This window comes from Podarcis bocagei (genome assembly GCF_964188305.1).
Source record: "Podarcis bocagei genome assembly, chromosome: Z".
Taxonomy (NCBI): Eukaryota; Metazoa; Chordata; class Lepidosauria; order Squamata; family Lacertidae; genus Podarcis; species Podarcis bocagei.
Window position 1 is genome coordinate 16,017,624 of NC_138140.1, and position 16,204 is coordinate 16,033,827.

The 16,204-nt window shown below is 44.3% G+C and overlaps 1 protein-coding gene across 3 annotated transcripts in view; it reads right to left on the bottom strand.

The window, feature by feature from the left end:
- The window catches only part of BARHL1 (BarH like homeobox 1), a 37,750-nt gene that overhangs the window by 17,189 nt on the left and 4,357 nt on the right, over positions 1 to 16,204 (bottom strand). The window contains exons 2-3 of one of the 3 annotated variants that reach the window (XM_081179260.1): positions 11,991 to 12,213; positions 1,161 to 1,303 (exon numbers count right to left, since the gene is read on the bottom strand). In XM_081179260.1, the coding sequence (XP_081035386.1) occupies positions 1,183 to 1,303; positions 11,991 to 12,213 (344 nt within the window). In that variant the 3' untranslated portion in view covers positions 1,161 to 1,182. Of the gene's footprint in view, positions 1 to 719; positions 1,304 to 11,990; positions 12,214 to 16,204 lie in introns of those variants that run through there. The other 2 variants (XM_081179259.1, XM_081179258.1) reach the window with 2 other exon arrangements.

Below are 16,204 nucleotides of genomic sequence, written 5' to 3' on the forward strand. Positions count from 1 at the left end.
AATTCTGACAGGAAGGAAGAGATGGGCAGAAAGAGAAATGGGCTGGCAGAGAGGGGAAAGGGGTATCCTCTCCCACTTTTGCCTCTGGTCCCAACCACTGCTGCCTTCAGCCCCACCCACTTAAGCAACCAATAGCTGTGGACAGGATCCAGGCAAAGGGAAACTCTTAAAATACTTCTGATTTCAGTAGGAAATAATCCATCCTCAAATGTGCCAGTATGGTATACCCTCGAGTACCCCCAGAAAAAAGTACTGCTTTTGGGTAATTGTGCCTGAGTCTGCAGCTTTCAGACCCATTGCTTTTAGTTTTGGAACCATGCAACTTGCATGTTTACTCAGAAGTAAGCCCTACTGAGTTCTAAGCATATGTAGGAGATTTCAGCCTTAAGCATAGACTTAAGTCTTCCCTTAAAAAACAACTTTTTTAAAATTGGGGCAAGATCACACACTGGGAGCTTTCAGATCCATATACAGTGGTACCTTGGGTTAAGTATTTAATTCGTTCTGGAGGTCCGTTCTTAACCTGAAGCTGTTCTTAACCTGAAGCACCACTTTAGCTAATGGGGCTTCCCGCTGCTGCCGCGCCACCGGAGCACGATTTCTGTTCTCATCCTGAAGCAAAGTTATTAACCTGAGGTACTATTTCTGGGTTAGCGGAGTCTGTAACCTGAAGCGTATGTAACCTGAAGCGTATGTAACCCGAGGTACCACTGTAGTTATAATCCTATGTATCCATGGAATGAGAGAATCAGTCCATTTCACTAGTTGTAAAAGCCTGTCCCAAGCATTCTATCACGTTCTACTGTGACCAAGAGACAGAGCTTGAATAGACATTTTCCTGAAGAGAAGCCCTGTTAAGTCTTTGGCAGCAAAAGCAACTAAAGCCAGTTGTCTGGTTGTCTGTCTATCTGTAGAACATCTGCTCTGCATGTAGAAGGTTCCAGGTTCAATCCCCAGAAACATCTCCAGTTAGGGCTGGGAATGTTTCCTGCTTGAAATCCTAGAAAGCGGCTGTCAATCTGTGTAGATAGTACTGGGCTAGATGAGCCAATGGTCTGATTTGGTAGAAGGAAGCTTCCTATGCTCCTTTATGAAACAGCCACATACTCAGAATGTTAAAGATATGCCACACTTTGGACTGCAATGGAACGCATATTCACCTGGAGGTATGTTTCATTGAACTTAATGGCATTTACTCCTGAGTAAACTTTGCACAAGCAACAGTACTTCTGAAGAGTTGTGTGGGTTTTTCAAGTGTTCATAATACTTCAGAAAGAGATGGAGAACAGCATTTACAAGAGCTCTGAAATTCAAGTTCGGAATTTTAAAATAAACATATCATTTCTCCAAGAGAATCGCAGCAAAGCTCCTATTTTTGAATGTGTATTATCTGCATGGGTTACTGATGCCCTTCCAACATTCTTCCTAGATCATAACATGGGATCAAAAATGGCTTTATAGGCACAAATGGAGTGCGCTTCCAGGGGTGAAGTCAAACTTCTGAAGAATCACAGTACTTGCTGTGGCATGCAAAGAGTGGTAGCTCATAACTGCTGCCTCCCAAATTGTTTTTGCTGCGATAACAACACCAAAGTGACCTCTCCTAGGCACACACCCAGGCAGGGTGTATAGAAGTCCTGGGCGACCAAGAGAAAAAGACTTCCTATTAGCTTCACTGATGTGGTCCAAAGAAAAACAGAACAATGCACCACCAGCTTGGCTGCAGGAGTTGCCAAAAGGAGGTGGACAAGACACCATCCAACCATCTTAGGGACTCCAGATTTGTTTAGGGTTTACTCCTTAGCCTTTTCTTCTCTTGAGAAAATGTTCCACAAGGCAGGGGCATGGATTTCCCTCCAGGGTTTACTCCTGAAGCCTTTCTCATGAATGAGTGTAGCCTCTTAGGATCAGAGTTTACCGGTCTACTTCTGCTAGATGGGCTACCTTCTCAGGTTGACAAGCCCCATCTGGCTCTCACTTCCCTCTACAGCTTGTGTAGAAACTGCCTTCTTGACCATTGGCCCCACTATTGGCCTTGTCAGCTCTATCCACCAGAGACTGTCTTCATGTGCAGGGGAAGTCCCTAACGCACCAAAGATTTGAGACCTTTGGCTACCCTCACCTGGTTCAGCCAGCCAGTCAAATATGTACCTGGGGTGCAGCCACTGTTGCTTGCTGACAGCATCTAGAAGCCACAGGTGAAAACTGAGTGCAGGGTGGGGACTAAAGGTGGACTACCCCAGAAGGAACATGAAGTGTCCCCCACCCCTAACACCCCATGCACTCAGAGTAGACCCATTGTAATTAATGGCCCTAAATTTGTCAAGTCTATTAATTTCAATGGATCCTCTTTTATTTGGGCGAACATTGGAAGGTATCAAGCTATCCATGGCATGGAAATTGGGTTAATTTCTGTCCCAGTATGTTGGGTCAAGATGGGGAGCACTCTTTTGCAGCACTTTGCTACAAAGCAAAGGACTGGAGGCTTTGGAGGCTGGGCCAACACTGAGAGATAACTTACAGAGAATGGAGGCATACCAGAAGCTTATGAAATTTTTAACGGCTCGGAGTGAGGAATATATTATTCTCTCCCCAAACAGACTTTGAGGTTAGCCAATGAAATTGATGGAGATTGTGGCCCCATCAAGGTTGGTCTTTATGGTCCCCGTTCAGTGGGAGGAGCTGTGGGTGGGGTGGAAATGCTGCAGTGCATTTTGAAGCAAATTAAATTATATGCATTACCATCTAAAAGAGAGGGGCTCCACAAGTCGATTAAGTTGGAGTCTAAAATTACATAACTAGCATACTGAAAAGGGAGTTCTTACAGGCCAGCCAAAATAAAAGTACAAGGCAGAATTAATTAATTGAAATCTGCAGCAGAAGAAGTGATAATAGCCACTAACCTAAGTGGCTTAAAAAATAATAATTAAAGGAAAAATCAGCATGGGTTGAGCAATAGTTATTAGGTATGTGCTAATTCAGGTAGAACTTCCACATCCACAGGCAGTCTACTCTTCAGAATATCAGATGTTAGGAACAAAAATAAGGGGAGGTTTTTTTGCCTTCTCAGATGCCTCTGGCCTCCTGTTTTAATAAAATGCTGGTAGGGTGGAAAATGTGTTGTTACGTTTCAATTTAGACATAAAAGTCTGGTTCGAAGAAGCGAAACCAAATTAAAATAGTTGTTACAATTGTTCTGAGTTCAAGACACAACTGAGTGAGATGGAAACCAGCTCATACAATTTGTAAGGAGTTTTGAGGGGACAGTGGAACTGGAATCTATTTTTTGTTCCATTTTAATGTAACTTTAAAAAAAATGCCTACAGGCAGCAAACTGCATTTATGTGGCTGTCAGGTTCAATCTATAGGAAGAAATTCAAAATAAATACTGTACACACACATGTCCACACAGAAAGAGAGGAATTGATATCCAAAGGAGGAAGAAGCTTAACTGACCCATCTTCAGTTTCTCACTCAAAAAGCATAGCAAAGAATTTATTCTTTGCAGAGTTCCTATTTGGGGGTTATCAGAACCCTCTGACCTCTCCTCAGCCTAAAGCCCCCAATATATAACACCCCCCCCCCACTTTACCCTATCAAACATTCTGATTAATTTGCAATCTGATCTGATACGTGCTTGCTGGGGCATAAACCCCACTTTGTCCATTGGGATTCCATTCAGAGCAAATATATGCACCTTTGCTGCGTTGCAGAACCACATCGGAGAAGCAGAGTGATGAATCGAAAGAACACACAAGGAGAACAAACTAGGGTTACAAATTGTAGGCATTCCACACTTGTACGAAGGCGGTAGCTCAGTGGCTGAGCATCTGCCCTGCATGCAGAAAGTCATAGGTTCAATTCACAACATCTCCCGGTAGGGCTGGGACAGAGTTCCTGTCTGAAGACCTAGAGAGCCACTGCCAGTCAGTGTAGACCAAGAGCCTAACTCAACAAAAAGCAGCATGCTACATTCCTAACACAGCAATCCTAATGATTTATACTCAGAACTAAATCCAGTTGAATTCAGTCAAGCATACAGGTAAGTGGGTTTAGAATTGCAGCTAATTCCTGTTGGACTTAGTTCTGAGGAAATCTGCACAAGATCTGGATGAAAGACAGAATGGGTGGAGCCTGTGATTGACTTTGTGTTTTTCGTTTGTTTTGCTTCCTGCATGGATAGGTTGGCACGAGATCTTTATTGCATTTCTATCCCACCTTATCCCCAAAGATGCTTGGGGGGTATGTGCGCACATGATTCTCCTCCTCCACAGCCTCACAACAACTGCATGAGATAGGTTGGTCAGAAAACTTTTTCAGCAGGGGGCCGGTCCACTGTCCCTCAGACCTTGTAGGGGGCCGGACTAGATTTTTTAAAAAAATAAATGAACAAATTCCTATGCCCCACAAATAACCCAGAGATGCATTTTAAATAAAAGGATGCATTCTACTCATGTAAAAACATGATGATTCCCGGACCATCCGCAGGACGGATTGAGAAGGCGATTGGGCCAGATCCAGCCCCCGGGCCTTAGGTTGCCTACGCATGGGTTAGACTGAGGGTTGGTGACCAGTCCAATGCCATTCAGTGAACTCCATGACTGGAGAATTTGAACCCTGGACCCCTTGATCCTACTCTGACACTCTGTAACCACTACACCACCGAGAGAAGAAAGAAATCTCAATCTGCAGTCTTGCCACTACATTAAGCTTGGCTCTGATAATGTAAGAACGTAAGAAGAGCCTGCCTGCTGGATCGGGGCCATGGCCCATCCAGTCCAGCATCCTGTTCTCACAGTGGCCAGCCAGGTGCCCCCACGGGAAGCCCGCAAGCAGGACCTGAGTGCGAAAGCAGCACTCATCACTTGCGAATCTCCGCAACCAGTTTTCAGAGGCATACTAAACAACAAAGAAAAATGTGTATGTGTGACACACACACACTGCCAGCTACAACCCCTTTTGAACAGAGATGATTTGGCCACTGTATGCCACGCTCTGGTAACTTCTAGACTGGATTATTGCAACATGCGCTATGTGGGGCTGCCCTTGAAGACAACTTGGAAACTTTACTGCGTCCAAAATGCAACAGCCAGATTATCGGCTGTGGTTCCATTTAGACGTCACATAACTTCTGTTCAGTGGCGTAGCATGGGGGGTGCAGGGGGGGCCGGCCTCACCGGGCGCAACATCTGGGGGTTAGGGTTAGGGGGCGCAAATCCACGGGTTAGGGGGCACAAATCCACAGGCTAGGGGGTGCAAATTACTTGCCTTGCCCCGGGTGCTGACAACCCACGCTACACCACTGCTTCTGTTTTAAAACAGCTGAACTGGTTGCTGCTCATTTCTGGGCCCAATTCAAGGTGCTCACAGTCCTAAATGATTTAGGTACCAAATATCTGGAAGTCTGCCTCCTTCCCTAGAGACCCTCTAAGGGCTGAGGTGGGCAGAGGGAGCACTTTTGTTAGTTCCTCTGCCCTCAGAGGCTGGGGGCAGGAAGGTGGCAGTCCAGGAGAGGGCCTTCTTTGTGGTGACCCCCAACCTGTGTAACTCCCCTGTGAATGCTGAAGGCGCACCCCTTCACCCCAGATTTTGACACTTGAGGTGCGTATTTTTAGGACCTAACTTATTTATGTGATTGTAGATTGTTCTAAACTGGTTTTAGTATTGTGTTTTTATGCTGTTATCCACTCTGGGACCTTAAGGTGAAGGGTGGGTAAATAATAATAATAATAATAATAATAATAATAATAATAATAATAACTTCTTTTGTATGAGAGAAGGACCATTTGGACATCTTCTTTATTGTGCATACACAATTATTTGTGCTCATGATGCTACCAGGGTGGTTATACACAACTGAGCTTTCAATATCGTTTGTACCTACAAAAGTTTGGGGGTGGACATACGGATTTGTTTCCCGTCTTTGCATGTAGCTTCTGGGTGAAATCCTTTGACTTTCTTCATACCACAAATACTCTGCTTTATTTTGTTTCGTTTCGGTTCTGCTTTTGCAGTGCTATATGGCAAGAGTGCCTCTCCAGCACAACTGTGACGCAATGGCACTGGGAAAACATCCGTGGAACAACTAATAAAGTCGTGACCTTCAGATGGCCCGGTATAAATCCATCGCCAATGCGCTATTATTGTCAGTTGCAAAACAAAAACAAAAACGGAACTCCGATCAATGGGGGCGGGGAGGTGGCGCAGAAAAAGCAAAGAAGCAGGAAATCGTGTGAACGAGACACAGAGAAATCTGTGCGTCTGAGAGTAAAGGGGGTGGGGGTGGGGAGCGGAACAAATAAATCGCTTGTGTTTGTCGTTATAGAGGGGCTGGAACGCTCACAAAACGATAGATGAAATGGACCAGAGTTGCAACCCAATGGTGAAACTGACCGGTATCTTCCGGACTATCTGTTGCCCTGTCTGTGTGTCCCACGCGTTGAGATGCGGCGGTGCCAAAATAGGAAAACTCTTATTCTTTTACTAAATGGAGCTGCCGAGCGCAGGCCGGAGGTGGCTAGGAGCTCGGGAGCCGCCGCCTCACATCAAAAGCCGCCTCCACAATCCCTTTCTCTCGCCGTTTTGCTGCGGAAGAAGCGCTTTCAGACCTATTTTCCAGAGTAAATTATTCATCATCATAATAATTGTGTAATTACTGTAACTGCTCTTAATTATTGATGCCCAAAGCAGTAATTGGTATTTATTATTAATGGGCCAGTGTGTTATGTGCAATGTTGTGTGTGTTTAGCTTAAAAAAAAAAAAAAAACAACCGGGAGAGTTTTGCTCTCTCACCCACCCACTCGCGTCGCTCTTATTTTCTCTGCCCTCCCGAATTAAACGACTAGTCTCGGCTGTGAAATAGTTTCTGCTTCTAGGGGAAATGCGGGAATGGGAAGATTGGGGGTGGGTGGGAGGTAAACAGCGGGCATTAAATAATTGCGATTGGTGGGAAGAGATTTATTTACAAAAACAGGCTTCATATAACAAAATCGAACCTTAAAAAAACCAGGAACAGAAACTGGTGGAGGGAAGGAAAGGATTGAAAAAACCACACGTGTTGAGTCTTGAAACCTGTCTGTAATGTGGGAAATGGGTACGTGCACGAGGCTGAGTGTTCTTCTTTTCTCTATATGCCAAATAACAATAAAAATAATAGTAACTATTATTGCTGGGTTCTACTCAGAGCACGCACATTGAAATTATTGGATTTAAATTAGTCATGTCCATTATTTTTTGTGGATCTACTCTGAGTGGGACTAGCAATGGATACATCATCATCATCATCATCATCATTATTATTATTATTATTATTATTATTATTATTATTATTCCTAAACAACTGCATGTCTATTTAAACTGATGGACTTAACTAATTTAGCAACAGCCATTTCGACAGGGTCTACTCTGAAAAGGACTTCGTTGGATAGATATCCCATTATTGGGATTTTTTTATGAAGAGGTTAGGGAGGAAAGTGGGCAATAAATAATTTAAATAATAATGATTATTTATTTATATAGTACCATCGATGTATATGCCACACCCCTCCTCTGAGAGTCACAAAGAAATGTAACAGGTCTCGTCCCTCAAGAGCTTACAGTCTGCATTTAGCCACTGGGGAAGGGCCCGAGCCGGTTAAGAGAGAAATATTGGTAAATGCAAATTATGTGTAGACTAGTTTCTTTGCATAGGGGTTGAGGACTAAAGGGTTAAAGCCACAGGTCTCTCAGGAAAAGGGGCATTTTTGAGGAAAGGAGGCAATTGTGCTCCTAGGCAGGCTTACTCGGAAAGAAGCCTCGTTGCTGCCAATGAGATTTAACTCCCGTGTCAGCTCCCGTGGAGAGACCGTTCACACGTTTAACTTGCTATCTGCTCATCGAGTGATGCATTTGCACATGTCAACGGACATTTCCTTTTCCATATCGCAGCTTTCTACACGCTTTCTATAAAGGCCTTTATTCCCTTTTGTTGGAGTTCCATTTATGGTTTGCCGTGAGGTTAATACTGGACTGGGAATACGTGTTCTCCAGTCTTGGTTAGCAAGAAGGAGATCTCAATAAAAAGAACCGCGGCGTTGGCTGCAGCCATATGCCCGTTTTCACATGGAACTCAATGGGACTTATTTTTTAATAAACCGAGTTGGAACTGCCCCGAAAATCCGCCAGAAGGTCTCTTTTTTTGACTGCCTACATACCGCAGGTTTAAAGAACATGACATCGCGCCAAGAAACTGGGAACTGCTGATTGTTAATTGTGCTAGGAAGTGTAGCACCGTGGCGGGGTAAACTATAGTTCCCAGTATTCGTTTGGTGGAAGCCAAGCGCTATAACAATGCAATTCTTTTCACGCCTGCCACTGCCTAAAATGTCTTACTTTATCAACCTCTAATTTTTGGACTTAGTTCCAGGGCGTGTTAAGAAGTCCTATTGGAAGAGGAAACTCGACGGAGTCGGATATCCATTGTGAACAGCGAAAATTTAAGTTTGACCTTGATTGAAATGTTCTTTGACTGATATATTTTGATTTAAACGACTTTATTCCTGACGCTGATGTGGGTGTTCTCTTACCTTCGAGAAGAGCACACCTTAAATGCTTAGAGACGCCTCGTCTGCCATTTCTCTTTTATAAATTGCTTCTGCATTCAGCAGTATTCCTGAAAATATTGGATAGTATCCTGCTGAGTTATACTCAAGGTGGACCCACTGAAATTAATGGAGCCAAGTTGGTCATAAATTTCAATGGGTCTGCTCTGCGTATGACCGAAGCTGAAACAGCCCATTGGCTCAAATTAAAACTGGAACAAAATGAGACTTACTTCTGAGTAAACCATATCTAGCCTCGCACTGCGTGCCCCTGATTCCATGTAATGAGTTGCCACCTTTTCTCGGCCACCCCTGCTCCACTGCCCTGTGGCATCAGCCTGACTCCCAAACACACCTTAGGTAAGTTAACCTTTCCCTGGAAAGGTGATGGCTGGTGGGAAAAGCTTCCTCCGGCTGGGTCCCTGAAAAGCACGAGAGCAGCTCTAATAAAGAAAAGTTAGCAACCCTGTATGTGTGTTCTCACACTCCCTGCAGAATGAATATTCCTGCAAAGGAGCTCAGCGTTGAGGAATGGGAAGGAAAGGTATTTAAGATGAACAGTGAGGACCTTCGTATGAGGAGAGAGAGGTTGTAGCTATTTTCAGGTGGAAATTCAGCTACCTACTAGCCACTTCAAGTCAGGCACACAATTATAGCTGAACCACTTCCCGCGAAATGTATGACTTTTTGGGATGAGGAAAGTAGGGGAAGTGAGCTGAAAATCGTGTGAGTGAGACTTGCTTTGGCGCAACGTCGTCTCACCGCCGTGCAAACAAATCAGAATTAATGCTCATTAAAACAGGCGACCTCGTCTAATCTCCCTGCAAACAAATCAATAAACAGGTTGTGTTAATGTCCCCCAAAATCAGAGCGTGGTACCGTCCTTGGCTCATTTACAGCTGAAATATAGCCTCCGATATGTGCAAAGAAAAGGACAGTTCTAACCAAAGAATGCAATTACGGTAACTCTTTTTAAAAAAATCTACATAATAATAAGAGGAACGCACCTTAAAATTTGCTAAGTGCTGGTTTGAACCTCTGGCTACCAAAAGGTGAGCTTGGCAACAATCTGAGCCAGTTGTTAAAGCGCTAATTTCCAAATGGGGAAATCTCGCTCATTTTGAAACCAGGCGCTATTTCATTTCAGCACGTCTGGATTTAATAACACGCAAGCTGGTGCCGGCTAGGGAAAGAGATGGGACTAAAGCGTGGGATGGTTTGCTTGCGCCTGTGTATGAATTTTACATTTATTTTCGGGATCGGATCCTGACTGTTTACAAACACCCTAACTGTGGGGAGAGAGAAACGTTATGTTTTAAGGGGCAAGCCAGAGGTATGGGGAAGCTTTGGTTCTCCAGACGTTGCTGGACTCCAACTCCCATCATCCCAGGACAAGTAGCCAATGTGATATATGATATATGACTGAAGCAGAGCTGTGTGGGGTGGGGGTTTTTTTGGGGGGCGAATTACCATGCAGAGACACAGAACTGGCTGCTGTTCCTTGCCCAAACTCGGGGTTGCTTGAAGGTAATGTGTGGAACGACTTTTTGCGTTGTATTCCACTAACCTTTACTCAGAGTAGACCCACTGACAGTGACGGGCCTACGTTAGTCATGACTTTTCAGTTCTGAGCAAAAGTGAAGATTCTGTGTCAAAATTTAGACACCCAAATTTACCCATATGTATGGTCATCGCTGCAGCATTCAGCCAGCCAATGAGGATCCAAAACCATAGGGAGGACCTCAGAATCACCTCCGACGCCATTAGAGTTGGCAGAAACCATTCACACGTTCAGTGCAAGTCAGCGAAGGCAAAATAATCCGGGGACTGTGCGTGCTTGTGTCTGTGCGCGGGCGAACGAAGAGATCGAGGACCCGTGTTTGGTCTTTTAAAGCAACGAACACTATCAGGAGCCCCAGATTTTGACAAACTTTCTTTGTACGTGTCAGGGCTGCACAGGTAGATATCAGGAAAAGCGCGTTTTTCTTCGGGGCCCAGCAGTTTCAGATCTGTGGGTGTTTGTGGTTTACCTGGTTACTAGACAAAACAGGATATAGGTAGCTTTGCTAATTTCACCCTCCCCGGTTCCTTCCCGTTCGCCCTTCTGGGAGTTTGATCTGGAATGTTGAGGAGGAGGAAAGGGTTAAACAGCCCTCTGTCCCCCCCCCGGGGGGGGGGAGAGATGGAGATCGTTGCTCTCAAGGATTTTAATTAAAATACAAAGTAAGCGACGCCACACTAAAATGTAACCGTGAAGTATTTTACATGCCCTTGGAGCGTACAGGCTAGTTTACCTTTGCACAAACGTGGGGAAAGACCCCCTTTACGTTCCTAGATCACCCCCGCGCTCCAAAAAAGACTTGTAACCAACTTTGCTCTGTCTATGCACGCACGCAACTAATATTTCGCTTGAAATACTGCTGATCATCAAACTTACCATTCATATAGCGCTTTTAAAATGCTTGTATATCTGAATCTCTTCCAGGACACCTAGAACCTTTTTCCTTTATTTTATTTTATTTATTTAAGGAGACCTTTAAGAATATTAGTAAACTAACTCTTTGGGTGTTCGAATACTTTCCCCTAATAATCTGACCAAGAGTCTTGTGTAACCAAAAAACCTTGCACACCTTGGAAGAGCTCTGTGTAGTTTAAAAGTGTGCAAGTGTCACTGCGGCATTGAAGCTGACTATACTAAAAATAATATTTTATTAGGTCAGGGGAGGGGAAACTGGTCCTTTAGATGCAGTTGGACTCTGATTCCCATCAGCGCCAGCCACCGCGGTCAATGGACAGAGATGATGGGAGTTAGAGTTGGAGTACAAGGGGAGTGGGGTTAACTCACCCAAATGCGTTAAAATATATATATACATGCATCTTTCAAAACTAAATTCCTTCAACTAAACTGAAGCAGAAACAGAATTTTTCTCTCTCTGTGTTAATTACTTTGGTAACAGCTCGAGTTTGTGGATTTGATTTTTTCCCGTCCAGTGTTAGGGAGGCACAACGTTTTGCCAAAGAAGTTTAACGTAATGGATGACATTTATTATTATTATTATTATTATTATTATTATTATTATTATTATTATTATTATTATTAAAAAGAGTAACCACCGCAGAGTAACTACCACCCTTTCCTCTGCTTTTTGCAACCCCTGAAGTAGGCTCTCTTCCCAACCTTCACCCAAAGATTTAGGATGCCATCCAAAACAAACTTTCCTGCATGCGACAGGATTTAATTTTCGAGCATAAACTTGCATAGAACTGCGCTTTTCGAAAACCAGAGTGGGAGGAACAATACCCTTTTCCAGGGTAACTAATCCGAAGTAAGGGAGGTGAAAGGTGCCCCGCCTCCTCCTCCTTGCCTTGCCACCCACCCACCCCCGCTCTCTCTCCCGCTCTCTTTTTACCTTCTGTTCTGGTACCAGGTCTTTACTTGGGTGTCTGTGAGGTTGAGGGACGCTGCCAGCTCCATTCTGTCCTGCACGCTCAAGTATTTCTGCCGCTCGAAACTCCGCTCCAGTTGGGCCAGCTGGTGATCCGTGAAGGCTGTGCGGGCCTTGCGCGGCTTTTTCAGCCTCACTGGGGGGCTCTCTCTGGAACTGGAGATCTCTCTGTCCCCTTCTTCTTTCACTGAGCAGGGGGAAGGGGGGCGGAAGAGAAAAGGCGTTGCCACAATCAGTGCAGACAGATTAGAAGGGAAAGTCCCCTTATCAAACGCGGGAGGGAAGACAAGTGAAGAGACCAGACGCCTCGGCGAGGGGCGCGGGCCGCTGCTCGTTTCTCTTTCGCAGGTCCGCGCCCCTTTCTATGAGATCCCTATGCCTGTTTACTCGGAAGTAACTTCCATAGCTTTCTATGGGGCTTCCTCGTCAGTGAAATGTGGATAAGGTTGCAGCCTTAAGATCCTCCTTTTAGGTATGTTTACTCACAAGTAAGGCCCATTAATAAGTCAAAGAAGTCCGTTCGTGAGCCCAGTTAGGAACAGCGTAACTGTATTATAAACCGAAGGTACTTTCATGAGAACTAGTCACTTAAATTCGAGATACCCTCGACCTGAGATACTGGGGAGGGAGAGATATCTCAATATATTCCAAGAGGACAGTAAATTTAACCACACACACAAATATCTATATGCATGCGTACACATTATTTATTTTATTATTAAAATTATTTATAGCCCTCCCAATATCATATCGACCTCAGGGCTGGGTTCACAGTCGTCTGCGTCAGCGATCCAGTTCAGCCTGATTTTAGTGCCAAAGAGTTAAGCAAGCCCTTGAAACATTTCCCCTTAAAATTACTTATTTATTCAAACATATTTCTAGTCCCCAAGCCTCTTAGTACAAACCCTGAAATTAAGGGGATGTCACAGCGCTTAACTTTAGGTGCTGCCCAAAATGTTCTTCACGGAATAATATATAAATATTGATCTTAAAGGAAACTATCCCCACCCCCCGCTTAAATAAAATAAATTCGGTGTTCATTGTGTCATTCTGGAATAGATTGCACTGTTACTTCCAGGTAAACACGGGTAGGATCGAGATGCGCATCAGAAATGCCAGGAAACTACTACTGAAGTTAGTTTTTTTCACAAAATATAGATTGCATCCTTCGGGCAAATGGATTTTTTTTTTAAGAAGGCAAGACAACTAGATTAACAGGAATAAACGTATGGGCTTGAGATGGAGTCTCAACACGATCCGTACAATTTACTCACAAGTAACAGGGAAGACGACAGGGAAGTAAACGCCACTCAACCCAATGGGAGTTACTTCTGTGTAAAACATGCCTAGGGATATACGAAACGAACCTGGAAATTTTAGAAAATATCTTATTCCTAACAAAGAGTGTCAAAAATTATGGGATGCCGGAGTTGCACTCCGGTTTAAACTATAGGTACAGTACTTTAATTCGTTTTAACTGTGATCTGTAGCCAACGTTACCCATTACAGTACTCAGGCCGGACCCACTGAAATTAATGAGTGTGACTAGATCCATTAGGCGAGGCTACTCAGAGTAAAAACTAATTGGAGACAGCTCTGATTTTGTTCTCTATAATGGAAATAAATCCGAGGTTTTTGCAACTGGAATTAGTGATAATCTGAATTAATGAATGCTAAAGTAAGTAACACACCACCCTAAATCCATACAGATTCAACAAAGCCTTTGGGTTTCAGCCAGTTAAATTCTACTCAGAGTAGACCCATTTAAACTAATTATTTTCAATACGTCAACTCTGAGTAGCACTACCTTCTGCATACAACCCAGAGAAATTTCGGTATCTGAGGCAAACGAGTCTTCCTTGTGCGGGGTTAAAAGCAGAGGAATAAACCAAACAAGTCAAATTTAATTTAATTTTAAAATTGACATTTTAATCTTGGTTTGAGGGTACCCGCGTTGTCCTTCTGAAGATGCAATGCGGACAAAACTGAGCACTTTCAAGGGCGCCAGCCAGGTTATGCACTTCTACCTGGGAGTAAGTTTCAATAGAGTCAATGGTGCTTTCTTCCCGGTGAACACACTGCCCGCCTCCCTCGATTCTGTGCACGTTTATTTGGGAGCAAATCCCACCGAGATCTGTCAAGCTTATTTCGAAGTAAACGCCAGGATAGGACGCAGCCTAAACCCCCTCCCCAATATTTACTGCAACCCTAAAATGCCTTGTTAGAAGAAGCAAGCCTCACTGAATTCCACGAGGGTTCCTCCCAGGTAAATGGGTAGAGGGCTGCAGCCTAAACGTGCGTCATTTTAGTTGCTTGGATCTTCTCAGAAATGTCCCAGAGAGTTCTAAGGGATTTATGCCTCTATCAGTGTGCTTGGGCCTCTGACTTTTCTTAAAATTCAAATTTCCCCCACAAAATCCTTTTTTTCTCCATTATTTTATTGGCTGGGTCCCGTGCCCCCTCCCCAGACTTTCTCACCTCCGCTGACAATAAAGTTTCCATCACTGAACAGTAAGCTATGCCACCCTACCTAGGGCTACTCAGAAGTAAACCGACTGAGTTCAGTGGAGCTGACTCCCAGGTAAGTCATGTCAGATCGCGGTTTTAAATTTTGAGAATTATGACAGCACCCAGATTTTGTTGCTTCAGGGATTAACTCTGAAAGAAATCGGATCTGATCAGCTTCCTCAAATTCCTAGAGAAACTTCCAAAAGAAATGGGATTACAGTTGTTGCTGTTGTTGTTGTTGTTAGTTTTGGGATAAAACTGGCATTAATTCGTGTATTGTTGCCGCCGTCATCACCACATTTGAAGCCCGCCCTCGCTCCGAAGAGTTGCGTGTGGTATCCAACTTTATCCTCACAATCAACCTGCGAAGTAGGCTTGACTCAAGTCCTACCACAGAGGCCTGACTGAGGATTCGAACCTACAGCTCTCTCCAGCCCGCTAAAGACCACCCCAAAGTAGGCGTTCCTGAGGCTTTCCATCCCAAAACAAAACAAAAACAAAGGACCGCTTATCTATCCAAGGAAAAAGAACAAACGACTCCCTTCGCCCCCTTTCTCTCTCCAGATATTTTATATATATTGAGAGGTGCAGACTTTCCCATTACCCCCACCCCCTCCCTCTCTCAAGGCACATAAAGGAAAAGAAAACTGCCTCAACTTTCTGGGTTGCCCCCGAAAAGAAGGCTTTCGGTAGAGCTAGGTCACAACTGGAGGGCAGCCCATTTCTCTGATTGATTCACAATACATTTTGTATATATTGGGGTAGGCAGGGAGCCTGATGTATGAACGGGCAACTGAACCCAATAAGGACATTTGTCAAATAAAAGTAGCAAGGGAGGTCAAACTTCTGCCTTCTCCCCTCAGCTCTGATACCCCACCCCCCATTATCCCTTTCTTTCTGCGTTAAACAACAGCGAATTTAAAGTGGTTTCACACTGAGCCATTGGAAGGGGGTACTAGATATTGCCAGAAATCATTAGCGCTCCCCTCTCCTTCCTCCCCTTGAACACAGATTTACTTTTTCCCCAGATCGCACGGGAGTCACTTCTGTTCCATCCGGATTGAAACCGATCCCCCCCCCCCATGGTGCAAGACGTATCCCTTTCGATAAAAAGGGCATTTCGGATTGATGGAAAGCAAAAATAAAGGGTGAAAGCTGGTAACTCTGAAAGAAATGGCTACGGCCTGCAGTTCCTCCCCCCTTTCTCTCGCCCACCCCCTTTATCTCTGTTCTTAAAGAGATTATGTTTATCTATAGGGTGGGGGGAAGCTGGCTCCGGTTTATATAAATTGGCCGCATTAGCTTTTTTACAGGGGTTTATGGTAAATTTCATTGTGGCAGGGTTTAGGAGCGACAAAGCTCAGCCTCCACGCGCGTTGATTTCTCTCTGTAGGAAGACAATAATCCACTTAATTGAGCCACCAGGGATATGGGAAACCCTTCAACCAGAAACCGAGTCCAGATAGGCATGAATATCTCTTAAACATGAGATGCTCTTTCATTGATGGATGGAAGGCGCAAACAAGTCTGTTTCTTCTCCGCACCCCTCCTCTCTTTATAAGAAATAAAGGGGGTGTCCTGGAATCAGTGGCACTGACCTCTACATAATGTTTACCTTGCGGGGGGGGGGACGGGCGGGCGGCAAATAAATGAATTTGATATTTGAAAAG